The sequence below is a fragment of the Bos taurus genome, chromosome 5, assembly GCF_002263795.3.
Source record: "Bos taurus isolate L1 Dominette 01449 registration number 42190680 breed Hereford chromosome 5, ARS-UCD2.0, whole genome shotgun sequence".
In the NCBI taxonomy this organism is placed as follows: domain Eukaryota; kingdom Metazoa; phylum Chordata; class Mammalia; order Artiodactyla; family Bovidae; genus Bos; species Bos taurus.
Window position 1 is genome coordinate 57,134,455 of NC_037332.1, and position 27,357 is coordinate 57,161,811.

Here is a 27,357-nt window from a genome sequence, read left to right on the forward strand (position 1 = left end):
ATGTTTAATGCAGTGGGACAATGAGGAGGAAAGGGGTCAACTCCCTACCCTACCCTGGTGGGATGCAGGAGGGAAGTCTTTCCAGGAATCACTAGAGCTGAGTTCCAAATAGGATCAGATATTGGCAGTGAGGAAAGGGACTAACAGTCAGATTGAGCATGTATTGTGAGTCATGAGCTAAATATTAAGCATCTAGTCATCCCAGCAGTTTTATAAAAAGATTATTATCATCATCACTTTCTATGTGGGGAAACTGAGACAAAGGACAAAGTTCATGTAGCTAATAATCAGAACTGGGGGACTTCCCGGGCAGTCCAGTGGTTAAGAATCAGCCTTCCAATGCAGGGGGCATGGGTTCAATCCCTGGTCAGGGAACTAAGATCCCACATGCTGTGGGTTGTGGCCAAATTTATTTTTTAAAAATCAGAACTAGGATTTGAACCCAGAATTCATTCCAGAGCCTGAGTTGCTAACCAGTGCACATAAAAAGGGACACTTAATTAAAGGTGAGTCACAGATAAAGACTGAGGTTTCTAGTCTGTGAGTGAGAGGACATGTCATTAACCTGAATAGCGAGGAGAAGATGATGAGCAGGTTTGAAGAATGAAGTAATGAGCTCATTTGGGGAAAAATGGGTTGGAAGTGCTTCCCCATAGAGGGGGTTGGCTAGAAAACAGAAATGTGGGTCTACAGCTTAAGAGCAAGAAGTTAGGGTTAAAGATGTGGATTTGGGAATTATCAAGAAATTCCAGGAATGATAGCAGCCACTAAAGGAGAGAACAGAAGGCTAAGAATTCTTTTTGTGTGTGTGTGTGTGTGTCTAATCCTTATACTTTATTCCTAAATGAGCCAAATATGACTTTAGACAATTGAGAGGATTCTTGAGCATTACAAGCTATTGCTGCATTTGGACTCCAAGTTATGGGAAATTTGCCCAGCCTTTATATAAACTTTTAACTGAGACTCAGTAGGCCCAAACCGACAAGCTGGTTTGGTCCCCAGAGACACAAACGGCTTTTAAGGCTCTTCACAGTGCTCTCTTACAGGCTCCAACTTTGAGCTTGTCCACAGGATCAGAGTTTAGTTTGTTACTGAAAAAAGGCTATGGCCACATTGCTTAAGGGTAATTGTTGCTATTGTTTTACTAATGCCTATAGCTCATAAGTTTACTAATGGGTGAAATTTTACTGTACTGACTTCTCATGATGTAAGTGGGATCTTAAACTCTAAAGTTCAGAGTGACAATGGCTCCATCTTTAAAGCTGCTATAACTCAAGGGATGTCAAAAGCTCTAGGAATAGAGTATCACACTGTTGCTTGAGACGCCAATCTTTCGAAAAAGTTGAAAAGGCTAATGACATTATTAAAAGACATCCATGTAAGCTAACTCAGGAAACACAAGACAGTTGGTTTACAGTTCTACCTGTAGCTTTAATGAGGGCTCGAACTACCCACTCCTCAAAAGAAGGGACTGTCTCTATGACAGACTGTTTTTGTGCACAGATATTGTCATAGATTCTGAAGCCTTAAAATTAACTATGTGACTCAGCGTTTAGTTTTTCAACAGACATTGCTGCTGCTGCTGCTGCTGCTGCTAAGTCACTTCAGTCGTGTCGGACTCTGCAACCCCATAGACGGCAGCCTCCCAGGCTCCTCCACCCATGGAATTTTCCAGGCAAGAGTACTGGAGTGGGTTGCCATTGCCTTCTCCATAAGGCTAAGAATTCGACCTTAGGGAATTCCAGAAGTAATCTGGAACAAAATCTGGAAAATAAGATGCATGATAAAGGTGGCTAATGCTTCAGCTTTTTTTTTTTTTAAGTAATTTTGAAGTAATCAATCATTTAAATGTGGCCCATAACCTAGCCATGAAGGAGCTCCAGAAATGTTGTGTGCAATGATAGCATTCCTGAAATAAGTGTAGGTTGAGATCATTTGGGCTCGGGTCCTCTAATTATTTGCTTTACTGGATAAACTACAGAGATCCAAGCCTTGTAACATCTGGAACAAGTTGACAAATTGGAAGGAGATAAGTTCCTGCATGTTCGATTTCCCCACATTAGCTTTTTAGTCACATAAAAGCAAATTTGATTAAGATCTAAGAATCTGCAGCTTAAAAAAAAAATCAGTATAGGGTAGAATTAGCTAGTCATTGGTTTTAAGGTGAGGAGACAGAAGGAACTTCACAAGAGAAAGAAGGAATGAGGCGGTGACTTAGACGTCCAACCCATTTAGATTGGGGCTATCTTACTGGAAGGACACAAGGATTAAAAAAATGGGTGGTTTAGGCAGGGCATACTGATAATAGGAGAATGTGTTTGAACAGATGGGGCACTGAAATTCCTAGATGAGATTAATTTGATGAAAGCAGTGTTTCAGAGATGTTTAAGTGGCGAAACTGGGGCACCTGGAAGGCCACTGTAACAGCGTGAAATAGGTGATATGATGGAGGAAGCAATGATTGATGAATGATGGATATGGCAGAAAAGAAAATGTCTGATGATTCTTAAGGTTGGAAACTAGATAGAATTGAGAGAAAGTATTAACAAATGAAAAAAGTTGAAAATGTGATTCAGGGAAGGAAGAAGTTTTGTGTTTTAGGTGACATTAGGTCAGCTATGCAGACATATAGGCAGCTAGAGATATGGGGCTTTCCTGGTGACTCAGCAGTAAAGAATCTGCCTGTCAAGCAAGAGATGCAGGTTCCAACCAGAAACCTCAGGTTGGAAAGACCCCTAGAGAAGGAAATGGCAACCCACTCCAGTACTCTTGCCTGGGAAATCCCATGGACAGAGGAGCCTGGCAGGCTACAGTCCTTGGGGTCACAAAAGAGTCAGACATAACTTAGCGACTAAACACCAAGGCAGCTTGAGATATAGGACCATGGTGTGGCTGAAAGTTCATGCTTGGAATAGTAGTTTGGGGTTTGTGGCTTGGGAGGAGAAGAGCAAAGCTTTTGTAGAACTTCACAGAAGAAGGGAGAAAATAGACGAGATGGAGAAATAGTGTTCTAAGAGAAAAGCAAGAATGTACAGTGTCTCTCAAGCCCAGTAAGAAATCAATGGCTTCAAACATAGCAAAGTTTTCTACCACAGGGTATTAAAGATAGCATGGAGCTAGAGGCAGAAGGTATAGATTTTAAAACAAAAAAAAGTAGAAAACAACATGGCGATTTGGAAGTGTCAAGTGAAGTCATTGTTTTGTTTGTCCTGAATTAATGAAGGATTGAATGAGTAGAGTAGGAGAATTTTAATCTGTTATGAAAGGCTATTCACGGAAGGTTCTTTAGGAGGTTGAAATGAGTGGGGCTTGCAAGCCAAGGTGCAGAAGTAACTTCAGGGCAGAAGAGCAAGGCCAAATATTGAATCAGAAACTAAAGAATTCCAGGGGGTAGAATATAATAAATATGTAAGAATAGTGAGAAAGGGATTATGAAACACAAAACAGAAGGATAGAAAGATAAGATTTGTTGGGATGGAAGGGTGAAGAAATTGTGATGGGCAATGGGGATGGTAAAATTTTGAAATTCTCTCTTGTGCATGACAGTTCAAAGTCTTGGCCTCTCACCTCCAACACTACAAGGGAAGCATTTGAGAATGGAAAGTAGTATCTGAGGTACCAAACAACCTCAACCAGCTTATTCTGGATCCAGATCCTCCATTTTGTAAACCATGAGGCCTCTTCTCCTCACAACATAGTTGTCTGCTGCCCTCTGCTGGTCAATTTTGATCTTGGCTCTTCAGATAATTAAATTTGAGAGCATGCGCAAAACCAGGACTTGGTAGGAAGCCCAGTACAGAACCTATTAGATTATATTCATTCAGTACATTTTTTTTTTTAAAATCACATCCATGTCTAAGGCCTAATAGAGGAGGTGCAAAAAAGAATAAAATACACAGTCCTAACTCTCAAGAAGCTCTCATGCAGTCCAGTCTGAGTGAAGATTAAAATATGTACACGTTAAAAAAAAATCCACATACTCAAAACGATTTTTTTGGAGTGGCTTAAATGTGCCAAGAGTGTATATTCTACAAGGGAAGAAAGATTTCACATAGTAAGATAAGGGAATAGGATATGTGAGTGACGAGTGGTTAGAGAAGACTTCCCAGGAGAACCAATATTTAATGGAGACTGAGAAGAAAGTGAGGATGAGAGATGATTTCAGGCAGAGAAAAGCATGAACACAGACAAATATTATACCAGGAACTAAAAGAATACCAGTGGATGAAATGTAGTGAATATGAAAGAATGGGGAGAAGAAAAAAAAAGGGACCATGATAGGGTTTAAGGTCCCTGGCCAGTGTGGATGCTTTAGATAATATCAGTGTGGATAGATCACAATGTAGATGCATTACATACATCAACACATGCAGTCCTCACATGAAGGCTCCAGCAAGGGGTGGGGGTCCAGCCTGCACTCACTTCTGAGAAAAGTAGACACAGTTGAGACTATTTAGGAGGTAGAATAAATATAACTTATTTTATTTTAATTAAAATTTGCAGAAGCACATAAAAGGAGATGCCTTGAATACAACCTAATGGATGGTAGTAGTAGACTGATAGGTTCTAGCTGTTGTAATCAAGAACCTCAAAGAGCAGGTAAAGAGACATGCTGGATGGAAAGTATGGGGGGATAGTGGTCTGGTGGGGGGAGGCAGTGGCAAGGAAAAAACAGCATAAATGGAAAGAGCAGCATGAGATAGATATGAGATATCTCATATGCAAACAGAGTTTGCATACAGAGTTTGAAACTCTGCTTGCATATCTCATGAGACAGCATAAGAATGACAGAAAGGTGGGAAACTCCAAAAAATAAATGTGTAAAAAACTCTATGAATTACCTTTGGATCCCTGCCCTCTGGGGAATCTTCTTGGGAATGTGGCTGTGCAAGAAATCAAATACAAAGAGAACATCCTCAACAAGAATCCTAGATATTCCCCACAGTGAGAAACTGGCAAGAGGAAGAACCGGCTGAGGTTGAGTACAGGACGGTTGGAGAAGGATCAATTCCCTAGCTAGGAACTTGGAACACGGAGAATTTAGAACACTACCTGGCACATAATAAGCACATGATAAAAAGTGAGTTATCTTCGTACACTCTGGCTCCAGCCAGATTGGCAGTGTTGATGTTTCAATAGATTATTCCCCACAAGCTCTGTGATCCCTGAGACGTAGCACCTCAGGGAAATCCTTGTGAGAGAACGCCTTGTTTCCAGGATCTTCACGGTACAGAGACCTACAAGATGTGACGTCTGGTCATTAAATTCAGAGGTGCCCTTTTTATCTGGAGTTTGACTATTAAAAGCACAACTAGCATTCACATTCCCGAACAAAACTTAACCCTTCTTGAACCAAATCTTTTGCTACGCCCTCCCGAAAGAATGAAACAAGGCATGTCGAAACTGCTTGCAAACCTGAAGTTACAGAATTCTCTAAGTGCTTTGTATCCTAGCAGCCAATACAGTTGTACATAATTAAACGCTTCTTGTGGTCATCCTCAGCCCCTTTCTTCCCCCAAATCCAGGGGTGAGACCTTCTGGCTTCTGTTTCCGATACAGAAAGGGAATGGCACGAAAGACACGTGGAAGCCAAGAGGTTTCCTTCACACACACCCTGAAGGGGAAAAAAAGCGCCCGTCACGAACAGGATTCGAACCTGTGCGGGGAAACCCCATTGGATTTCGAGTCCAACGCCTTAACCACTCGGCCACCGTGACTTCCAAGACCGCCCTTCACCGAGCACTTACAGAAAGGGTCCGTACAACGACCCGGAGCGACTGCTGGCAACGGGAAGTTGGGCCAAGCCCAAACACACAGCCTGTGACCTCCTCACATTCCGCTCCTTACCTCTGCCTCCACGCCGCTCAAAGGAAGAGAGTCGGGTGGATCGGGTGACCCAAGGAGGAAGGGTCTCCCGCCCCACAAAGATGAGGGTCTCAAGGAGCGCAAAGCTGTTTAGGAGGCATTGGCGAGGCCTGCAGAGGAAAGCAGTTGGAGAGGAGGGGCTGGGTCCCCAGGGTGGTGGCTAGGGGACCCCTGGGGTTAGGCCTGGGACAAGGCGTTAGGGGCGAGGGAGGCTCAGAAGGAGTTTAAACGGGGCACTTCTGGGGATGGATGAAAGGAAGAAACTTCTTGCGGAAACGGGTCCAGGGCTCCTCGGGATTAGGGGCTTTGTGGGGTTAAGAAATATGTAAGGTGAGGACCACTGAGATCTGGGCTGGGGGCTCCTCAGGCGACCGGCATCCCCCTAGGGTAGGATAGAGAGGTACCCCACTCCCTCGGCTGAGAGGCAAGAAAAGACTTCAGGTCAGGTAAAGGGCGATCTCAGGGGAGTGTGCGCCCCCTCCAGGAAGCCGCTTCCTCCCTAGAGCTCCAGCCGCGGCCGCCGCCGCCGCCGCCAGGGAGGCCGCCAGGGTCGGCCCCGCGCCAGGCTCTTCGCCGCCACCGCGTCCGGCCGACCGGCAGGGGGCGCTGCGCGGGCCGGGGCCGGCCTAGGCGGCGGGAGGCGGCGGCCGCGGCGGCGGGAGGCGGGCGGAGGAGGAGGCGGAGGAGGCGGGAGCTGAGCTGAGCGGGGCGGGCGGCGGCGGGGCCCGAGCCCGAGAAGATGGCGGTGCGGAAGAAGGACGGCGGCCCCAACGTGAAGTACTACGAGGCCGCGGACACCGTGACCCAGTTCGACAACGTGCGGCTGTGGCTCGGCAAGAACTACAAGAAGGTACGCGGGCAGGGCCGCGCGGGGGCCGGGGGCGGGACAAAGGGACCGAGGCCCCGCGGCTCCCCCCACCCTCAGCCCCTGCCCACCCTCCCGCGGCCCGCGGCCCCTCCCCCGCGGCCCCCGGAGCGGCCCCAGCGCGCCCTCCGCCGCCCCGCGCCCCTCCCCCAGCCTCTTTTAACAACCACCCCCCTCACCCCCGCCTCTGGTTCCAGCCCCCGCCCCCAGTACTGCGCCCTCTGCCCCTTGTTTTTCTCCACTGGCCTGGCGGGTCCCGGTGCCAGCTGCCCACCCTCCATAAGCCATCGCCTTCCGGGCTTTTCCGGGAGAGACGGTCGGGGGTGGACGGGTGCCGAATGTACCCCCCACACACACCCGAGCGTGCCCGCCACGGTGCCCGCCAGAGCTCCCCACGGAGCCAGGTACCAGCAGGGCTGAGGCCTCGCCGGTGCTTTGTGTATGTTCAGAGAAAGATGATGAAAGCCGGAGGATAAACAGCCCCAGAGCAGGCCCTCGATTGCTCACCAGCCTGAAAAAGGCCCCCGCCCCGGGATCACCTGTCTACCGCCCGCCCCCCATCTCCGTACAAGGGATAACAGAACCTCTTTGGGAGTCAGGGTATAGGAGTTCCTGGGCAGCTACCCCTTCTAAAACCATTGCTCAACTTCACAATGAAATCACCCCACCACCTGGCCTTGCATTGCCTTGGGTTTGGGGTTCAGAGACTAGGATGCAGTTTGTGTCTGGAGTCCCCCATCCCATAACAGGAGATAATAAGGTAGTGAACAAAGGGTTCAAACCTTACCTGTCTTATACCAGACCTCTTCCTGGTGATGTCTTTGTCTTTAGGCCTGGTTGAAAGGAACATCTCTGCGTAGGGCTTTTCTCTGGAGTCTCTTTTCTCTGCGTCTCTTCCTTCTCATTGCCCCCAATAAGAGGTTCTCAGACTTTCCTTCAGCTCCCCAGTTCTTCCTGCTCAGCCCTGCAACCTGTCAGAAGTGTGATGGGCCGGTGGAGAACGCCCCTCTGATCCTGGTTATGAGTCTGGCTCTGTTCTCAGAGGTCTCTCTGGGTTTCAGAGCTTGACCAACAGCTGCTGGGTCTGTGGCTTGTCTCTACACCAGCGTGAGGCTCTGGCTCCCAGGCATCTACCTTTGACCTTTTGGACAGGAGATCAGTCTAGGGGCTTAGTGTCTGGCCCTGGGGGGATTGACAGCCTGTGACCTAGTTCAGCTGTCAAGCTCTTAGCTCTTTGTCATTTATCTTTTCTTTCAAGGATCTCTTTACACCTCCCACCAAAAGGTGCACTTTTTTCTATGGTCGGGGTTGAGGAAGGGGATCAAAAGGTAAAGTTAGCCTCTTCGCACAGTTTTACATGAGAACTGAAGGCCAGGATGCTAGGTCGCATAATATGGAAATATTTAAGAAGGCCCAGGCTTGCCTGCATTCAATACAGTTTCCTCAAGAAGGGTAGATACTGGCTTGCTATTTCCCACCTGGCTGGGCAGTAGCTGTCTTTTTTCCCTTCTAGGAGGGCATGTGAAGACATGCGCCCTATATTGCTTCTTTGCACCTTTCTTATCAGGCTGTATTATAGGGGGAATCTTGACCTTCCACACCATTACTCAAAGAAGTAGACTGCTGTCTCCCTTAGAGCATTCCAGATGTTGCTTCTGTGACCTGATCCCTATGAATCTTCACAGTTTTACAACTCGGTGCCATTGGCTAAAGATTGGGATCCTGCAACTCCATTTTTAGGGTGTAGTTGAGGGAGAGTAGGAAGCTGCCTATACCGCCAGCACCCAAGACTGGTACTGGTAGTAGGCAGCTGCTGAATGTCATCTTCTTGGTGAGGGGCACCTCAGGGCTTCCTTCTGCCATTTTCTTTCTAAGAGATTAGGCATGTGGGGGAAGAAGACACTATTTCTATCCCAGATGCTTCCAGAGCTCCTGGGGAAGAAATAAGGGAGATGGTGGAAAATTGATTTGGGGTCTGTTTTGCTCTCCTTTTCCCTGTTTCCCCAGTATATACAAGCCGAACCACCCACCAACAAGTCCCTGTCTAGCCTGGTTGTACAGTTGCTACAATTTCAGGAAGAAGTTTTTGGCAAACATGTCAGCAATGCACCGCTCACTAAACTGCCGGTGAGTGCGAAAAAGCAAGGGGGCAAATCTGAGAAGGAGTTGTCTTTTGTGTTTTTATAAATCTTCTAGTTTTTGAGGTTTGGGTGACTTCCTACCATCCCTTTCCCTGGTTGGGGTGTTACTGGCTTGGCAGAGCCCTCAGTTTACCATCCCCTTTGTCCTAGTAATAGTTCTTGCAACAGGTTATCTCAGAGTATCGAAACTCAGTCATGAAACTAATGGCATGGTGAAAACATGTGAGATTTGGATTTGCACACTCTTGTGTTCAAATCCTGGCTCTGCCACTTGGTGTCTCTGTCATCTTGGACAAGCCATTTATGCCTTTTGAGTCTTGGTTCCTTTATCTCTCGATGGGATTAATATACCTACCTTGTAGGTATAACCTGTAATGATTAACGAGGTAACCCAGTAAAGGGAATCCAGCAAGGGACAGAGTGGGGCTTTGTGAATATTGGTTTCTTTCTCTCCCCTCTTCTAGGCTACAAGATAGAATGGCACAGGGGTTAAAGAATTCCAGCTTTGAGAGGGAGATCAGTTCAGCATAAGATTTTGTGAAAGGATTGTTAAATCATAAGAGAATTTAGGATGTAACTGTCACATACTTCTTCCCTGTCTCAATTTTGTAGATCAAATGTTTCCTAGATTTCAAAGCAGGAGGCTCCCTGTGCCACATACTTGCAGCTGCCTACAAATTCAAGAGTGACCAGGGATGGTGAGATGCCTTTTCTTCTCTCTGTACTTCTTACATTTAGTTTAAAGGAAATCCCCCTTTATGATTCCCTGGGGTCTTTGTGGGGTGGGAGAGGGTAGACATTCTTGCAAGTCTTTTATTTTGCTAGATCAGCAGACCTGACCTGCTAGGTCAGAAAAGTGGCTGGGAGTCAGAGCCAAGAGTCTCTAAGAATGAGTGAATATGAGTATGTGTGTCAGTGTGTGTATTGTAGAGGAAAAGGGATTCTTAGGTTGACATCTCAAGCCTTTCTTTGTCCTTTCAGACTAAGTACAAAGTGATTTGTGAAGTTGAGATCAGTGAACCCCAGATCCCAGGCGATTTTGGCACAGCTGAAGGCAAAATTGCCTCCTAATCTCCCATGTTAAAATAATCATATATGCTAACCTTGTCCCCAGACTTGAACTATACCACTCACTAGATTATTGCTTCTTTATAAGGCGGCGTTACGATTTCCAGAATCCATCACGCATGGACCGCAACGTGGAAATGTTCATGACCATTGAGAAGTCCTTGGTGCAGGTAATAGTCAAGAACTCCCCCACTTATCTCCCTTCCCTGGATGAGAATCCCAAACACCCTTTCCCTGTAATCTCATCCCACTTATTTCTTCTCCCCACAGAATAATTGCCTGTCTCGACCTAACATTTTTCTGTGCCCAGAAATTGAACCCAAACTGCTAGGGAAATTAAAAGACATTATCAAGAGACATCAGGTGAGTGGGTGGGTCAGGAGAGGTTTTAGAAACTCCATGACTCTTTTTCTGATGTTTTGCATACAATAAGCAGCCCCACGGTAGCCCTACCTATTTGGAAGAATATTAGAATTAAAGCTTTAAGCCTCTGTTTCTGTTTCTCCCATTCCCATTCTTGGCAGGTTTAGATCACTGTTCCTAGAGACTGCATAGGCCTGAGGGGAAAAGCATCTATTCCCCTGAGCTAGAGATTGCCTGATTTGAGATCAATGAGATCTTTGCTCTCTGGAACTCTGTAATAACAAGCAGCTGTCATTGGGACATACAGGGACATAAACTTGACTGTTCATTTCCCATGTGTAACAGATTATCTATTCAGAGGTTTATCTGTAGCAATTTAAAATTCTTTGATTTTTCGCCATTATTAGCAAAGTCCCAGCCGTTTCTCTCTGCCACTCAGCCGATGTGTATTTAGAGAATGCAAACCAACTTTCTTACCATTCTGATACCATATGATTATGAAGGCAGATCTGTGGTTAAATCTTACTTTGGTTTATTTACATTCATGACTAATTCAAAGAGGACCACACTTCCCTGCTTCTCTTTATGTCATCCAGGGAACGGTCACTGAGGATAAGAACAGTGCCTCCCACGTTGTGTATCCCGTTCCAGGGAACCTGGAGGAAGGTGAGACCTGGGTTTTCTTGGTCACTGCAGTGGATGGCTTGGACTGGGAGATGGAGGACCACTCAATAGCTGTGCAGTGCCTGGGCTCCTCCCTCCTTAGAACCCTGAATCTTCTTACCACCCTTGTTCGTATTCCCAAGTGCCCTGCTGCAGCAGGTGTTGTATACAGAGTTCTTTTGTATATATACCCTTTTAGCTCATGTCTCACCCTGCTCTGTCTCTGTCCTCAGAGGAATGGGTACGGCCAGTCATGAAGAGAGACAAGCAGGTTCTTCTGCACTGGGGCTACTATCCTGACAGGTGAGAATGGGATCTGGGGACAAGTTTAAGTACAAGAGCCAGACTGAAAAGCCCTAGAACATCTAGTAAAGCAAGAAGGCACTTTTTGAGGGTTGTTTTTCGCTCTGTTAGTTTGTTCTCCCACCTATTATGGGAACCCTCTTGTCTGTCCTGTGGGAAGTTTGGGCTTACTGGACAAAGCTTAGGCCAAAAGGATTGGGGCTTTGTGTGTGAGATGGTTATCCTAGTATGAGTTTTGGTAAGTAAACATTAGAAATAATCTATACATCTAACAGTGGGGAAATGTTTCAGCAAATTTATGCATCTAGTCAGTGGGCTATTTTACTTTATTTAAAGTGATAGAAATACCAAACATAATTTATAAGTAGGTATTGCAAAAAGTAGGGTGTAAAATGACATGTAGTATCATTGCCATTATGTAAAAACAAAATAATAGGGGAAAAAATTGTAGAAAAAAGTTACTGGAGAAAACATATATTGAATGTCACAGTGCTTGTGTTAGGATGATTTCTTTATGTTTTTGAAACGTTTTATAATCATTTTTATTACTATATAGTGAAAAGAATCCCAATATTAATTGGAAAAAACAATCATACCCAACAAACCATACAAAAATTAACCCAACAACCCGATTTTTTTTGTAAATGGAAAAAGTAAAAGGTTTGCCCTTTATTTTTCCACAACTCTATCCCATTGATTGTGCTTCACGCTCAATTTCCCATGGCAGTTATGACACATGGATCCCAGCCAGTGAAATTGAAGCGTCTGTGGAAGACGCTCCAACTCCTGAGAAACCTAGGAAGGTGAGCTTTCCTTGTCCGCCCTCCCTCCCCCAAGAATACTGGGGCCAGACCGCTCTTGGAGGTGAACAGAGAGGCTCCTGGGCCCTTGGGTTCCTCTGTTAAGGGTCCCCAGACAGAACGAAGGCTTCCAGGCCTCTCCCCAGGACAGTCTGCCTTTGTACTTCAGGTTCATGCAAAATGGATTCTGGACACAGACACCTTCAATGAGTGGATGAATGAGGAAGACTACGAAGTAAATGATGACAAAAACCCTGTCTCCCGCCGAAAGAAGATTTCAGCCAAGACGCTGACAGATGAGGTGAAAACTCTTTTTCGTTTCTCCTGAGCCCTTAGTACAAGTCTCAGAACAATCTTCGCTGGAGATTGTTGGCTGACATCTGCCCCAATTGTTCAACGGGCAGGTGAACAGCCCAGATTCAGACCGACGGGACAAGAAGGGGGGGAACTATAAGAAGAGGAAGCGCTCCCCCTCACCTTCACCAACCCCAGAAGCCAAGAAGAAGAATGCTAAGAAAGGGTAGGCCAGCCCCTAACCGGCCCCTGCCTTCACTGCTCTGTCCATTCCCTGGTTAAGGAAGGAAGGACTAATCCCCTCCCATAACTACCAGGCGCTGGCCTACAAGGGAAGAGGAGATCTTTAGCTATCCAGTGTCTACTTCCGGTCCTGGCCACTCAAAGAGAGCTTAATCTGCAGATGAAAGGTCTTCGCCTCTTCCACTTACTTTGTAGTGATCAGTTTCTTCTTTGCTCCGTTCTGCTGTCGGGTTTTCTCTCCCTTTTTTCTTCCTTGCAGTTGTTTTTCTTAATTAATTTATTTTTGGCTGCATCTGGTCTTGGTTGCAGTGCTCGAGGTTGCTCAAGATCTTCCTTGCAGCTCGTGGGCTCTCTAGTTACAGCACACGAGCTCTAGGGCATTCAGGCTTAGTATTTGTGGCATGGGCTTAGTTGCCCTGCCACATGTGGGATCTTAGTTCCTGGAGCAGGGATCGAGCCCACTTCCCTGCATTGGAAGGTGGATTCTTAACCACTGGACCACCAGGGAAGTCCCTTCCTTGCAGTTTTATTGCAGTGTAGCTGACATACAGCCCTGTAGAAGTTTAAGGAATACATCATGATTTGGTTTACGTACATTGTGAAGTGATTATCAAAGTGCATTTGGTAAACGTCTTTTGTCTCATGTAGATAGTAAATTAAAGAAATAGAAAAATAAGTAAAAAAATTCTTTTTCCTTGTTCTGAGAACCCTCAGGATTTACTCTTTTTTTTAATTTTTATTTATTTTTTTATTTTTTTCGCTGTGTTGGGTCTTCATTGTTGCATGGGCTTTTTTCTAGTTGTGACCAGCAGGAGCTACTCTGAACTGTGATGAGCACGCTTCTCACTGAGGTGGCTTCTCTTGTTGCAGAGCATGGACTCTAGAGCACAGAGACTTCAGTAGTTGAGGCTCCCAGGCTCTAGAGCACAGGCTTAGTAGTTGGGTTGCAGGAGTTTAGTTGCTCCGTGTCATGTGGGATCTTCCCGGCCCAAGGATTAAACCTGTGTCTCCTGCATTGGCAGGTGGATTCTTAAACCATTGGACCAGCAGGGAAGCCCAGGATTTACTCTGCTAACAACTGTTGTGTGCACCATACACAGTGTTACTTACGTTTATCACATGGTACCTCACAGTCCCTTTGGGAGTTTTTCTTGCTTCCTTTCTATTGAACTCACCTTCCAGGCATTCCTTGTCCAAGGATGCCTGGATTCACTTTCAGTCTCTTTCCTATGCAGTCCTTCAACACCTTACACCAAGTCAAAGCGAGGCCACAGAGAGGAGGAGCAAGAAGACCTGACAAAGGACATGGATGAGCCCTCACCGGTCCCCAATGTGGAAGAGGTGACATTGCCCAAGACAGGTATGGGCCAGGCCCAGCTCCAGGTATAGAGACTCTTACCCTTCACCTTAGCTGGTTATTGAAGTCATTGTCATCACCACAGACAGTCCTCTAACTTCATTTCCATGTCTGAGTTGTGGACCATGCTGTCTCCAAACTTTTTTTTATTACACACCTGATAGCTCAGTTGGTAAAGAATCTGCCTGCAATGCAGGAGACCCTGGTTTGATTCCTGGGTCGGGAAGATCCACTGGCGAAGGGATAGGCTACCCTCTCCAGTATTTTTGGGCTTCCCTGTGGCTCAGCTGGTAAAGAATCCACCTGCAATGCAACAGACCTTGGTTCAGTCCCTGGGTTGGGAAGATTCCCCTGGAGAAGGGAAAGGCTATCCAGTCTAGTATTCTGGCCTAGAGAATTTCATGGACTACAGTCCATGGGGTTGAAAAGAGTCAGACATGACTGAGCAACTTTCACTTTCAATGTCAGTAAGATACACTTGAGCACAAATTATACACATGTAGTGTTCACCACTACTTTTAGGAACATTATAAAACACATACGTTATGTAAAATTAGGAAAATGTAGAGGATAAGATTAAAAAATAAAGGTTCTCATATTCTCGGCCTATATTCCAGTGAACCCCCTTTTGCATCCCCACTTTGGAGACTACTGTTCTGCAGTACTGCTTTATGTCTGTATTCCACAGACATCCAGGAGTGGGTTTCAGGAGTAGGGTGGGAAGGCCACTGAGAGAGGAGTTCCAGCTTTCACCCCTTCTTCCATCAGAGCAGCTCTCCTCTCTGTGTTTTCTCGGGTGAGCTTCTGTGTATGAATTCAGTGGAGGAAAATGTCCTCTGCTTTCAAAAATGTTTAAGATCCAGCCACTCCTCTACAGAATGATTTGGTCAGACTGTGTCAGTCCAGAAGAAACTTATAGACTTCTAGATGGAGATAAGGGGCAATTAAAGACAAGAGTGATTGATGAATGTTCGTAGAGTAGAAGATGCTTCTTTATAAGAAAAAGGTTGAGTAAAATGAATCTTTGATGGGGGAAGGGGAAAAAGTTTCAAGCTCTAGAATGATTGTGACTGGAGCAAGCTATTACATTTTGTAATCAGATGGAGCAAGCTTTGGGAGAAAGTGAGCTCTCTGGAACTGTTCACAGTGAAGAGGCGAGGGCTTGATTTAGACAGAACCTGTCTGTTAAAATGACTCTCTCCCCTGGCAGTCAACACTAAGAAGGACTCGGAGTCAGCCCCAGTCAAAGGAGGCACCATGACTGACCTGGGTAAGATGGGGCGCTCGGGGCAAGGCAATCAGAGCCTAGAGGCGGGGGCGGGAGGCCGACCCCTGCCCCTGGCCTGCCAGGGCCTTTCCAAAAGCGCACTTGTTCTCCGGACCCTCAGGCAGCACCAACCTTCTATCTTGCTGTCTCTCTCTTTCAGATGAACAAGAGGACGAAAGCATGGAGACCACAGGCAAGGTAGAGCCAGTTTAGAGGGCCCCTACCTCTCCCTGTGATTCTGCCCTGTGCTTTCACCCAGAACTTTCCAGTGCCCAGACTCTTCCCACCCTAGAACTCATTCTCACTGTTGCTCAAAACTCTGAGCCTTTTGAATCCCAGGGCCCATAACTGTTCTGTTCCATCCCATCTTTAGTGCCCACATTCCCAGGGTAGGGGAGAAGCAGAGGGTTGCTAAGGGCTAAACGAGAATGCTGAGAGTCCAGTAGCCTCCATACTCATAGGATGAGGACGAGAGCAGCACGGGCAACAAGGGGGAGCAGACCAAGAACCCAGACCTGCATGAGGACAACGTGACTGAGCAGACCCACCACATCATCATCCCGAGCTATGCTGCCTGGTTTGACTACAACAGGTATCGATCCTCCAGCTCCTCACTAAAGCGTTATTTTCCTGGACCATGGGTCAGCATATTCCGTCTCCCACCTCCAAATAAGTTCCCTCTTCCTCAGCCAGCAAACCTGGGGTACAGTTCAGCTGTAGGGGAGCTCCTGGTCTAGTTCTCAGACCCAGGCCTCCCGTTCCTTCTTGCTGCCCCTTCTTCCAGACGTTTCCTCTCTTTGGGGTCCCATCTCTCATCTTTGGGGTCCCATCTCTCCACTTGAGCCTTCTCATTGCACCCTGGCTTCTCTTGCAGTGTTCACGCCATCGAACGGAGGGCTCTCCCTGAGTTCTTCAATGGCAAGAACAAGTCCAAGACTCCAGAAATGTAAGCTACTCTAGCTTGTGGTTCTCTTCCTCCTGTCTGCATTGGCTCCTCCTGATCCAATTGGGCAGACACTTCTTGAGCTCCCTACATGAGCCAGGCACTGTGCTAGGCTCACAGAGACATGCTGTCTGCCCACAGGCAGCTCCAGCCCAGCACTGTGACCACTGCCCTCTGGGATCTGCTGGGGGCTGTGTGAAACTTGCTCTTCTGTTCAAAACAAGTATCTGCTTCCCCCTGCGCTCAGCTGTGTTTCCTCCCTCTGTTTCTTTTAACAGGGTTTAGAGCTTTCCATCCATACTTACCTATGCTGTCTAAAATGCAAATATCTCCAGCATAAGTAATCTCTTTGGCTAAAGTGTAACTGACTATTACTGGTGCCATAGAGTAGGTTTTGACAGAAAAAAAACGGGAAGAGGAACTATTAAGACCCAGTCTGTGAATTAAAGGATAGAGAGATGTGTTTTGTAAAGTCTGGGCCTGGGGCTCAGACATCTTCCTGTCCTTCGAGGCTCCTCCTCAGACCAAACCTGCCTGGCTTTAGTTTGGTGATTTTATGTGGTTAGGAGTGTTCCAGGATAGATATGGGTGGGCAGGTGGGAGGTAGTGCTGAGCCCAGGCACCCTGAGGACTAAACTCATTGGCTTCCCAGCTATTCCTCAGCTCCCCATCTCCCTGCTCCAGGGTCCCTTTCCCTTCCACCATGTTTCTTTCCCCACGGCCTGGTATGGTTCTCTTCTCCTTCTCTTGCTGGGGAAAGCAGTGTATGAAGAAGCCTTGCTGTCTCCAGAGGCAGTAGTGACAGATGACATGAGTTCAACTTGATCTGCAGGCAGAGTTAGAACTAGAACTCTTTACGCTTTGCACTCTGGGTGTAAAATACCAGACGATATATGTATTGAGTGCCCTTTATTTCCCAGGCATTACCCTAAGTATCCTACATACCTTGACTAATTTAATCTTCACATCAGCTTTAGCTGTAGGTCTTATTATCTTCAATTTACTGACAAGGAAACTGAGGCGTGGAGGGCGTCAGTCACTTGCTTAAAGTTACACAGCTCGTGAGTAATAAAGCTGGGGTCTGAGTCCTGTAGTCTGCCTCATGTTCTCAAACTTTACATTACGCCACACAATAGCTGCCATTTTTGGAGCTTGTACAGCGTGCCCAGCGCTACTCTGTATCTCTACAGACCTTTCTATTCTCAACAGACACTTCATTTTACAGTTAAGGTAACTAAGTTTCCAAAATTTAAGGCCATCATAGTAGAACTAGGATTTGAACTTAGTTCAAATCCTAGTTTTGATTTTCCACCTTCAAAACATGTATTCTTAAGGCTATGCCCTGCTAACTAGGTGGAGGCACCTCTAAGGACTTCCCTTTAACATCTGCCTTTGGAATTAAGAGCACTTTCTCTTTTTGATTTCTTTCCCAAATGTTGGATGAGGGAGTGCCCTGTTAGCCTAATGGTTAGGCTTCTGGGTTTTCACTGCCAGGGCCTGGGTTCAGTTCCTGGTCAGGGAACTGAGATCCTGCAAGCCATGTGGAATGGCCAAAAAAAAAAAAAAGTTGGATGAAACATCCCCAAGCACACACAGCCAAGGAGATAACTCATTTAACGAAAAATCCCGTCAAGGGTCTGAACCCCTCAGGTCTAGCACACAGGAGACCCGCAGTGTGTACTGAGTTGGATGAGGCATTCTTCTCTGTCACACATGAAGGTTGTTCTTCTCTTAGCAATTTTCCCTACCCCTCAGCCCTCTCAGCGTTCATATCTCTCTCTTTTAAGCTACCTGGCCTATCGGAACTTCATGATTGATACTTACCGGCTGAACCCCCAGGAGTATCTCACCTCCACTGCCTGTCGCAGGAACCTGGCGGGTGATGTCTGTGCCATCATGAGGTGGGTCTGCAGCTGAGGGGTGGCAGATGCCCAAGGACAATGCTCACAGATGCCTCTTGGCTGAAGTAGAGAGGCTGCTGGCAAGGAGCATAGGGGATGAGCAGGAAAGACACTGCTAGAGAAAGGCCAAGTTCAGGCTTAGGTCAGGGTGACTTAGGGGGTGGCAGGGCGCTCTCTGCAGTGTGGCGGGAGGAAGAAGGAGCACGTCTGTAGTGAAGGAGCCTATCTGGTGAGAGATGCAGGAAGCTGATGGGTGGATATGGAGAGAGGCCCTGGTGCAGGTGGAGACTTGGCTGTCTCTGGTGTGTAGGAGCTGGGAGGAGGCCGTATTTCCTAGGGAGTAGAAGGAGCAGAGAAGAGTGTGCCCCCAGCCCTCTCCTCGTGTGTGACCCAGTCTCTGCCTCTCTCCTCACAGGGTCCATGCCTTCCTAGAACAGTGGGGTCTCATTAACTACCAGGTGGATGCCGAGAGTCGACCAACTCCCATGGGGCCTCCGCCCACCTCTCACTTCCATGTCTTGGCGGACACACCATCCGGGCTGGTGCCGCTGCAGCCCAAGACCCCGCAGGTAGAGTGAGGGGCTGCGGGGACGGGGTGGAACTGAGCAAACTGGGGCTTCTTTGGACTTTTCTTTTTCTGGTTTTTTAGGGTAATGTTTCAGGAGTGTTTGAGGCTTCTTCCTTTTCCATGGGATGCAGAGGGCCACAGGAATCAGTCCCATGTATTTAGCACCCTCTCTCAGCCTTTGTACCTAAGACTGCAAGGACTTGCTGAGGGAGAAGAGATCCTTGTTATCCTCGGGGAGCAGACAGGCTAATGCAGGGGATGGAGCAGATAGAGAAAAATGGCTTACAATTCAGTTGCATGAGATTTTTTAACCTTGTCACATTTCCAGCATTTTTTTCATATTTGCTTCATTATTTTTATCACTTCCATTTTTTTCCATTTCCATTTCATACATTACAAAAATTGTTATGTGGCTTGCCCAGGGTCAGACATGTAGGATTAGAACCTACTTGTCCAGCTCCTAAGAGAACCTATAAAGATACACGTGAATACAAATGGATATCATGCCAATTCCAGATCTAATTAATCATTCAGGGAATATGGAACTGTGGCATGAGTGCCCCCCGAGCTTCGGGCTGCCCAGCATTTGGTCTTGAGGCCTCCAGGGCCTCAGCCTGGTCATTTTGTGCCCAGCCTGCATGACACCAAGCTCTGTCCCCCAGGGCCGCCAGGTTGATGCTGATACCAAGGCTGGGCGAAAGGGCAAAGAGCTGGATGACCTGGTGCCAGAGACGGCTAAGGGCAAGCCAGAGCTGGTAGGTGGGGTGTAGACCCCGCTGGGCTGCTTCTTTGCCCCTTTATTGGGGGGCCCCTGCCCGGGAAGAAGAGCCATGAGAGCAGAGGAGCTACAGCAGTGAGGAAGTCCACGCAGGGGTGTCCCTGGCTGTGGGAAGGGAGCCCCTTCTGTCTGTCCTCTATCTCTGTCTGCCCCTGGCTCCTGGCAGTCACTCGGAGTCACCTCTCTCTTTCCCTTCCACAAATAGCAGAACTCTGCTTCCCAGCAAATGCTCAACTTCCCTGACAAAGGCAAGGAGAAACCGACAGACATGCAGAACTTTGGGCTGCGCACAGACATGTACACGAAGAAAAACGTCCCCTCCAAGGTACAGGGCCGCGGGCACCTGGGGTTGGTGCTCCTTTGCTCCTCAAGGCTGCAGGCTCTTCCCGCTGACCCACCCGTGTTTCCCCTGCAGAGCAAAGCTGCAGCCAGTGCCACTCGAGAGTGGACAGAACAGGAGACCCTGCTGCTCCTGGAGGTAACCTGGGCCAGGGAAGGACAGTCCTGTGAAAGGGAAGTGGCCACAGTGCCGGCCACACTTGGGAGTGGGGAGGGCGTGATCTTGCCCTGTCTCTCTCCTTCCCAGCTCCTATCGCATACTCCCCCAGGGGCCAGCTGCCAGGCAGGGACTGAGACCATTTTGTCAGCCCCTTGTCCTTTCCAAGTGCTACTTGGAGATTCCCCTTGGGCCTGGCAGAGTATATAAATATCACAACTCGGAGAGCTCTGAAGCAGCTCTGCTTAGCAGGGTGGGGGATGCTCACCTTTGAGGGAGGTGGTTACTGGAGTAAGTGAGGTTGTGTCTCCACCACCACCACCAGGCACTGGAAATGTACAAAGATGACTGGAACAAAGTGTCAGAGCACGTGGGAAGCCGCACACAGGATGAATGCATCTTGCATTTTCTCCGGCTTCCCATCGAAGACCCATACCTGGAGGACTCAGAGGCCTCCCTGGGCCCCCTGGCCTACCAGCCTATCCCCTTCAGCCAGTCAGGCAACCCTGTGATGAGCACCGTTGCCTTCCTGGCCTCTGTCGTCGACCCTCGAGTGGCCTCAGCTGCTGCGAAGTCAGCCCTAGGTAACGCGCAGGGCTCCCAGCCCTCTTGGTTTGCATTTGAAAGGCTGGGTACTCTGACCTTGCAACCCCCTCAAGTTCACTGCCCTACTGGCCTTGTCTGCGGCTGGCATCAGCCCAGGCGATGGTCCAGCTCCACGCAGGCGGAAATGAAGAGCCGGGCTTGTGAGGGAGCTCTCACAGAGAGTGCCAGAACTGCCTACCTGCCTGCTCCCAGCCTCCCCCTCTCTGGGTCTTACAGAAGAGTTCTCCAAAATGAAGGAAGAGGTACCCACAGCTTTGGTGGAGGCCCACGTTAGGAAAGTGGAAGAAGCCGCCAAAGTGACAGGCAAGGCAGACCCAGCCTTTGGTCTGGAAAGCAGTGGCATCGCAGGGACCACCTCTGATGAGCCGGAGAGGATCGGTAAGGCCTGCCGTGTTCCCCAGTTCCTCCCTTTTTACCAGCAGCCTCAGCCACCTGGCCTCCCCACACCATCCCTGCCTCCACCCGACCTCAGAGCATGAGACGAATGGGGTGAGTTGGTGGGGTGTTCATTTTCCTCAGGGCTTTACGTTAGGTACCATGGCTCCCCACTAGTCCTGTCAGTAAGATCTTGGCTAGAAGGGGCAGTTGGAAGAGTGTTGTAGACCAACTGTCAGACATTTCCTGTTTCCTCTTCCCCTGGACCCAGAGGAGAGTGGGACTGACGAGGCGCGGGCAGAGGGCCAGGCCACAGAGGATAAGAAGGAACCCAAGGTACAGCGGGATTGACACGGGCTGGGAAGGCAGAGGGGTCCAGCGTGGACCGGGGAAGGGGAGCTGGCTCCACTTAGCTTGGGCAGGTGAGGGCTGTGCTTGGATGGGGCTGCGTCCTGGATCCAGGCCCCCTCCCGAGTAAGAGGTGTAAACTCAGCTCCTGGTCTGGGCCCTCTCTGTGCGAACCAGCACCCTGACACTCCCCTTTTTCCTTTCTCTGGGACTCCAGGAACCTCGAGAAGGAGTTGGGACTGTGGAGGAAGAAGCAAAGGAGAAGACCAGTGAGGCACCCAAGAAGGACGATGAGAAAGGGAAGGATGGCGATAGCGAGAAGGAGTCAGAAAAGAGTGATGGAGACCCGACAGGTGAGCCTCACATGGTGGTTGGGGTTCAGAAAGGAAGCCAGGCTCTAGGGCTCACGACCCTTTTCCTGGCCCAGCGGATCCTGAGAAGGAGAAGGAGCCCAAGGAAGGGCAGGAGGAGGTGCTGAAAGAAGTGGTGGAGTCAGAGGGGGAAAGGAAGACGAAGGTGGAGCGTGACATTGGCGAGGGCAACCTCTCCACCGCCGCCGCCGCTGCCCTGGCTGCTGCCGCTGTGAAGGCCAAGGTAAGGCCTCAGACCCAGGGAAGGAGGTGCTGCTCCTCATCACACAGCACCTGGAGGAAAGCCTGCCTTGTCATCCTTACACAATGCTGGCCTGCCTCCTGTCCCCTTTGGATCCTAAGAGGGACACTTGGTCATCTCTTCTCTTATCTTTTTTAAGCCTTTATCATTAGGCCTGTTTTTTTTTTTTTTGTAAAACATTTAATTTATTTATTTGGCTGCACTGGGTCTTCATTGCAGCATGTGGGCTTCTCTCGTTGCAGAGCACAGGCTCTAGAGCGAGAGGGCTTCAGTAATTGCAGCTCATGGGCTCTGGTTATGGCAGTTGGGGCATGTGGGCTTAGTTGCCCCATGACCTACGGGATCTCAACTCCCTGACCAAGGATCGAACCCACTTTCTCTGCATTGGAAGGTGGATTCTTAACCACCAGACCACCAGGGAAGTCCTGATTGGGCCTGTTTTCACCCTCTCAATTATTTGACCTCTTCTTATCCTTTGATATCCTCTCTTTCTTCATGTTCTTTAAAAAATACCACTCATGCCTGTGCTACTTTCTGGGTTGTGACCACAGCAAGTTCTGTCTTAAAGCCTGTCAGCCCCCACACCACCTTCTCTGTTGCCCAACATCTTCAGCTGGGTCCTCCCACTGATGGCCACCCCACCCCTCCTTCCTTAGCACTTGGCTGCTGTTGAGGAGAGGAAGATCAAATCGCTGGTGGCCCTGCTGGTGGAGACCCAGATGAAAAAGTTGGAAATCAAACTCCGGCACTTTGAGGAGCTAGAGACGATCATGGACCGGGAGCGAGAAGCAGTGAGTCGAGTGCCCTGGGGGTTGGCAGGGCCCCACCTTGGCACTGGGCTGGGCCGCAGTTTAGGGCGAGGGGAGCAGTACAGAGAACCTGAGGCTGATGGCATCACAGTGGAGCAGACTAGCCCAGACCAGGGAAGGAGGAGCCAGCCTGGGCGGTTAGGGACAAGTGACCCACAGGTACAGCCTAGAGACTGAGGTCCCACAGAATGTCAGCCCCAGGGTCAAGTTCTTATTGGTTCTTTGCTGCATCTCCAGGTCCTTGAAGGGTGCTTAGTCCACGGTAGACTTGCTGTGGAGTGACTGTTGAGTGATTGAACAGGTTTAAGGCATGATGAGAGGGTAAGGGCTTCAGATCCAGGGGTTAAAGTTGGAAAGGAAATAGGATGGACATGGTGTCGAATCTTTTTGATTCTTAGAAGATATAAAAGAAGTAGAAGACAAGGACTCTGATCCTGAACTCCTCAATTGAAGATATCATATATCCAATATGGAGACAGCAAAGTTGGCTAATGCTTCAAGTATCTGACAAATGAAAATTAAGAGATTTCCAATCAAGTATAAAAGCCCTGAGTGAGAGCAGAATAGAGGCCAAAGCTCAGAAGCTAGTGAGGTGATTTGGGAGGGCTTCCTAGGAATTGTGAGTTTTTCTTCAGTTTTGAAGGAGGGAAAGAACATGATTTGACTAGAGGAACTTGGTTGGGGGTGGGTGGTCAGTTTCCAGATGAAAGTAATGACAAATTCAAAGCTTTGGAGCTGAAAATGAACAAGGGCTGCCACCAGATTAAGTCTACTTGTCCACTGCAGTGAGAAGCCATGCAGGCAGCCAGAAGACCTGGTGGGGGGAACTGGAGAGGGGAGGGGAGGCGAGAACAGCAGAAGCCAAGCACAAGGCTGAGGTTTGGTGTGGGGATCACCAGAATGGGAGGCTGGGCTTGTCAGAAGACAAAGCAGGGGGCAAGGTGTGTGCCTTTGGGGTTTCCTGCCCCCGGGTGACAGCTCTCCATTGGCCCTGGCAGCTGGAGTACCAGAGGCAGCAGCTCTTGGCCGACAGACAAGCCTTCCACATGGAGCAGCTGAAGTACGCAGAGATGCGGGCCCGGCAGCAGCACTTCCAGCAGATGCACCAACAGCAGCAGCAGCCACCACCAGCCCTGCCCCCGGGCTCCCAGCCTATCCCACCACCAGGCGCTGCTGGGCCACCCACTGTCCATGGCTTGGCCATGGCTCCAGCCTCTGTGGCCCCGGCTCCTGCAGGCAGTGGGGCCCCTCCTGGAAGCTTGGGGCCCTCCGAACAGCTTGGGCAGGCAGGGTCAACTGTGGGGCCACAGCAGCAGCCACCAGCTGGCGCCCCCCAGCCTGGGGCCGTCCCACCAGGGGTACCCCCCCCTGGACCCCATGGTGAGTGATGGCTTCTGGAACTCTGGCTGAGTGGAGGGTTCCGGGGGCACGTTCCAGTTCCCCTCAGAGGCAGTGTGTGATAGGACTGGAGATAAGGATTGACCTCAGTTTCTACAGATCCTCCTTCACCATGGCTATTCCCTAAGTCAGCAGGGCTCCCTCCCCAGAGCCAGATTTTTGGAATTTTGTTCCAAGGATTTATCACTCAGTTCTAGTATCAGGAAAAGGGAAGGTGGCCTAGGAGTGACTGGGTTATCCTCACTGTGAGAGTGAGTTGGTGAGTGAGATTGTATGCCTCCAACCTTCTCCATCTCTCCTCTTCATTCCCAGGCCCCTCACCGTTCCCCAACCAACAAACTCCTCCCTCAATGATGCCAGGGGCAGTGCCAGGCAGCGGGCACCCAGGCGTGGCGGGTAATGCTCCTTTGGGTTTGCCTTTTGGCATGCCGCCTCCCCCTCCTGCTCCATCCATCATCCCATTTGGTAGCCTAGCCGACTCCATCAGTATTAACCTCCCCCCTCCTCCTAACCTGCATGGGCATCACCACCATCTCCCGTTTGCCCCGGCCACTCTCCCCCCACCTAACCTGCCTGTGTCCATGGCGAACCCTCTACATCCTAACCTGCCGGCGACCACCACCATGCCATCTTCTTTGCCTCTTGGGCCGGGGCTCGGATCCGCCGCAGCCCAGAGCCCTGCCATTGTGGCAGCTGTTCAGGGCAACCTCCTGCCCAGTGCCAGCCCACTGCCAGGTGAGAAGGGTCCTGGAGGGGGCAAGGGGCGGGAGAGGGCTCCACGGGGTGGACTGGAGGGCAGGTGGGCGAGGGGCTCGGGTACTATGGCTTCCAGGATCGTTTTTTTGAACGCTGTGGTAAAATTAGAATACAGGAGGGAAGGGCCTCTCTGGCTGTCCTCCACCATTCCCCAGCCTGGCAGCTGCCCCCTGGGATGACGCTGGGGCCTTTCACTGGTGGGTCACGGAGGAGTCCTGTGACACAGAGCATCTCAGTTGTAAACTGGAAAAACGGCTACTTGTTTGCATGATGATTGCCGTCCCATTTGCTTGTTCCCATCACGCTCAAGTGCCCCATTTAGAGAGTTCCCTGGGGGGCAGGAGGACAGTTGGGGTGCAGCAGTTTTCCCAGCGTGTGGTGGGAGAGAACTCTGGGAAAAGGAAGTTGTCCATGGGGGTGCTCTCTCATCTCCCGTCCATTGCATGCCATGCCCAGTTGCGTATCTGGTGGCCTGGGTCTGGAACCTCTCCCCTGCTCACCTCAGCTGACGCAGCTTTCTTCTCTCCACAGACCCAGGCACCCCCCTGCCTCCAGACCCCACGGCCCCGAGCCCAGGCACAGTCACCCCCGTGCCACCCCCACAGTGAGGAGCCAGCCCGACATCTCTCTCCCTCCTCACCCCCAACGGAGATCAAGGTTCCAGGAACAGCCCCGTCCCCACCACTGGGACCCTTCCCCAGCCTGGAGAGTTCATCACTACGTAAGGAAAGTCCTCCTGCCCCTCCAAAGCCCCCACCGTGCCTGTCAGGGGCAGGCATTTTTACATTGGATGATTCAAGGACTTCTGTGGAAAAGATGTTTCTAATGTCTGGGAGAGAAGATAGGATGGGGACACTGCCCTCAAAGGAAGGGCTGGGCGAAGGTGTTTCTACAAGGTCCTAATTAACCACTGTTAAGGGTACATCCCCACAAAACTACTGCATTTTTTATGGATTGAAAAAAAAAAAGCCCTTTAAAAGGAAGTAGAGATTTTAAAAAGCCCTCCAACCAGTGAGAAAAATCCAAGTTTTACATATTTTGGAGGAGGGAGGTGAGTTTTAGGAAAGGGGTATCTAGGTTCTGGGGAGAGCTCTGATAGAATAGGGTGCAGGCTCTGTCTCCTCCGGCCCCTCGTTAGTGACTGAGTCAGCTCCCCACACCCCTCGGCTGCCCCATTTATTCCCACTCCTCTCTCCCACTGCTTCCTCAGTGTTGCTGTTTAGGCCACCCAAGCTCAGCCAATGACCCCCTTCCCTCTGAATGTCAGTTTTGTGTTTTTAAAAGTCTCCTGCGTAGTTGATGTCAGCGTATGTCTATTTGGTGGGGAAATGTCTTGGGGACTCCTGTGGTAGGTAGTGGAGGAAGAAAGGGCACGTGGGGCTTTGTGGCCTCCTCCCCGGGCTCTGGCTCCCAGAAGATGCGGAGAGGGGAGCACTAAAAGAATGGGAAGTTTTAAAAACGTGGAATTGTCAAAAAAGCACTTAAGCACCTCCTTCTTATGACGTGGTGGGTCACTCTGTCCCCTCTTCCTCCCACCATGCCCATCATGGCTGGTAGCGGGGAATTCCCTGGGATTTGGGGCAGCAGCTGGGTAGGGGTGCCTAACCTAGGGGCATGCCGACCCCCTGATGGCAGCTCGTGGCTCAGCTCTGCTCCCCAGATTCCAGTGCCCCCAGTACCAGCTCTCCTCTCTTCAGCCCTGATGTGAAGACAACAGTGATTCCAAGGCTTTCCACCAATTCTTGGTCCCTCCCACCAGGCCCTTTGTTCCTCGTGTCCCCGTGTTTCTCTTCCTCTGCGTCTTGGCACCTTTCTTTTGTTCAAAATTTTCTGTAAATTTTTTCTTTTTTCTTTCTTTTCCCTTTTTTTTTTTTTTTTTATAAATTAATTTGCTTTCAGTTCCATTTGTGGATGCCTTCTGTGTTCTCTTACCCGTGGCTCTGAGGCAGGGGGATCGGGCTGGAGCAGCACCCCGGGAGTCCTTCCAGCAGCAATAGGCAGGGCTGGAGAGACGCTCGGCCAACACCGGGCCTCTCTCCACTGCGGGCCAAAGGCAGCACAGCTGTCAGGCTGAACAACTGTGCAGGAGCTGGGGAGAGGCTCTCACCTGCTCTAAAAATAGCCATTTAAGACTTGGAAGGACAACTCACAACCTGGAAATTTTGTCTATTTATCCTTTCAGAAGTGGTGGCTTCACGTCTTCCCTTATTAGGCGGGAGAAGGCAGGCATCTCAGCTGCTTGTTATTGTTGGCCCTGGGCCTCGCTGAAGTGACAGGCCCAGGCAGTACTAATATGGCCTGACTTTCGCTCCAATAAACAGTTCCTGGGCTCCCTGACAAAAGGCCTTCCATGCCAGGGAGGGCTAGGAGAGGACTCAGCCCACATGGGATGAACAAGGGTGGCCAACCTTAGTCCTACAGGCATTTCTGGCCTCAAGGTAGCCTTTGTAGCACCGATGAGTGAAGCCAGCATCTCTTAAATGAGGCAAAAGTGGCTCCTGCAGGCCCTTGGCTGGCTTCCCCCAACCTCTGGTCCAC

The 27,357-nt window shown here is 49.4% G+C and overlaps 1 protein-coding gene, 1 long non-coding RNA gene and 1 other non-coding gene across 13 annotated transcripts; 1 reads left to right on the forward strand and 2 right to left on the reverse strand.

Moving 5' to 3' along the window:
* Positions 1-5,404: 5,404 nt before the first annotated feature.
* On the reverse strand, positions 5,405-6,550 carry LOC112446710 (uncharacterized). The gene is made up of 2 exons (XR_003034763.2): positions 5,748-6,550; positions 5,405-5,614 (listed from the first exon to the last, which is right to left on the reverse strand). It is a non-coding gene; the product is annotated as an uncharacterized lncRNA (long non-coding RNA).
* TRNAS-CGA (transfer RNA serine (anticodon CGA)) lies at positions 5,636-5,717 on the reverse strand. Its single transcript has one exon. It is a non-coding gene; the product is annotated as a tRNA-Ser (tRNA).
* Positions 6,551-6,578: 28 nt separating the features above from the next.
* SMARCC2 (SWI/SNF related, matrix associated, actin dependent regulator of chromatin subfamily c member 2) lies at positions 6,579-27,332 on the forward strand. Of its 11 annotated transcripts, none has more exons than XM_024991551.2 (30): positions 6,580-6,715; positions 8,738-8,857; positions 9,484-9,569; positions 10,028-10,109; positions 10,210-10,302; positions 10,899-10,968; positions 11,199-11,268; positions 11,996-12,071; positions 12,238-12,369; positions 12,473-12,588; positions 13,841-13,965; positions 15,173-15,232; positions 15,390-15,427; positions 15,691-15,821; positions 16,104-16,175; positions 17,960-18,073; positions 18,489-18,642; positions 19,304-19,396; positions 19,625-19,744; positions 19,835-19,897; positions 20,241-20,499; positions 20,738-20,899; positions 21,168-21,232; positions 21,462-21,597; positions 21,672-21,838; positions 22,513-22,647; positions 23,664-24,045; positions 24,376-24,459; positions 24,733-24,798; positions 25,351-26,723. In XM_024991551.2, exons 1-30 carry the CDS (start codon positions 6,605-6,607, stop codon positions 25,425-25,427), a joined length of 3,459 nt encoding a protein of 1,152 aa, XP_024847319.1. In that variant the 5' UTR covers positions 6,580-6,604; the 3' UTR covers positions 25,428-26,723. The 11 variants fall into 11 exon arrangements, with proteins under 11 accessions (NP_001165695.2, XP_024847319.1, XP_024847314.1 ...); XM_024991546.2 differs by having other exon boundaries at positions 19,628-19,744; NM_001172224.2 differs by lacking the exon at positions 24,733-24,798 and having other exon boundaries at positions 6,579-6,715; positions 25,351-27,332.
* Positions 27,333-27,357: the final 25 nt, after the last annotated feature.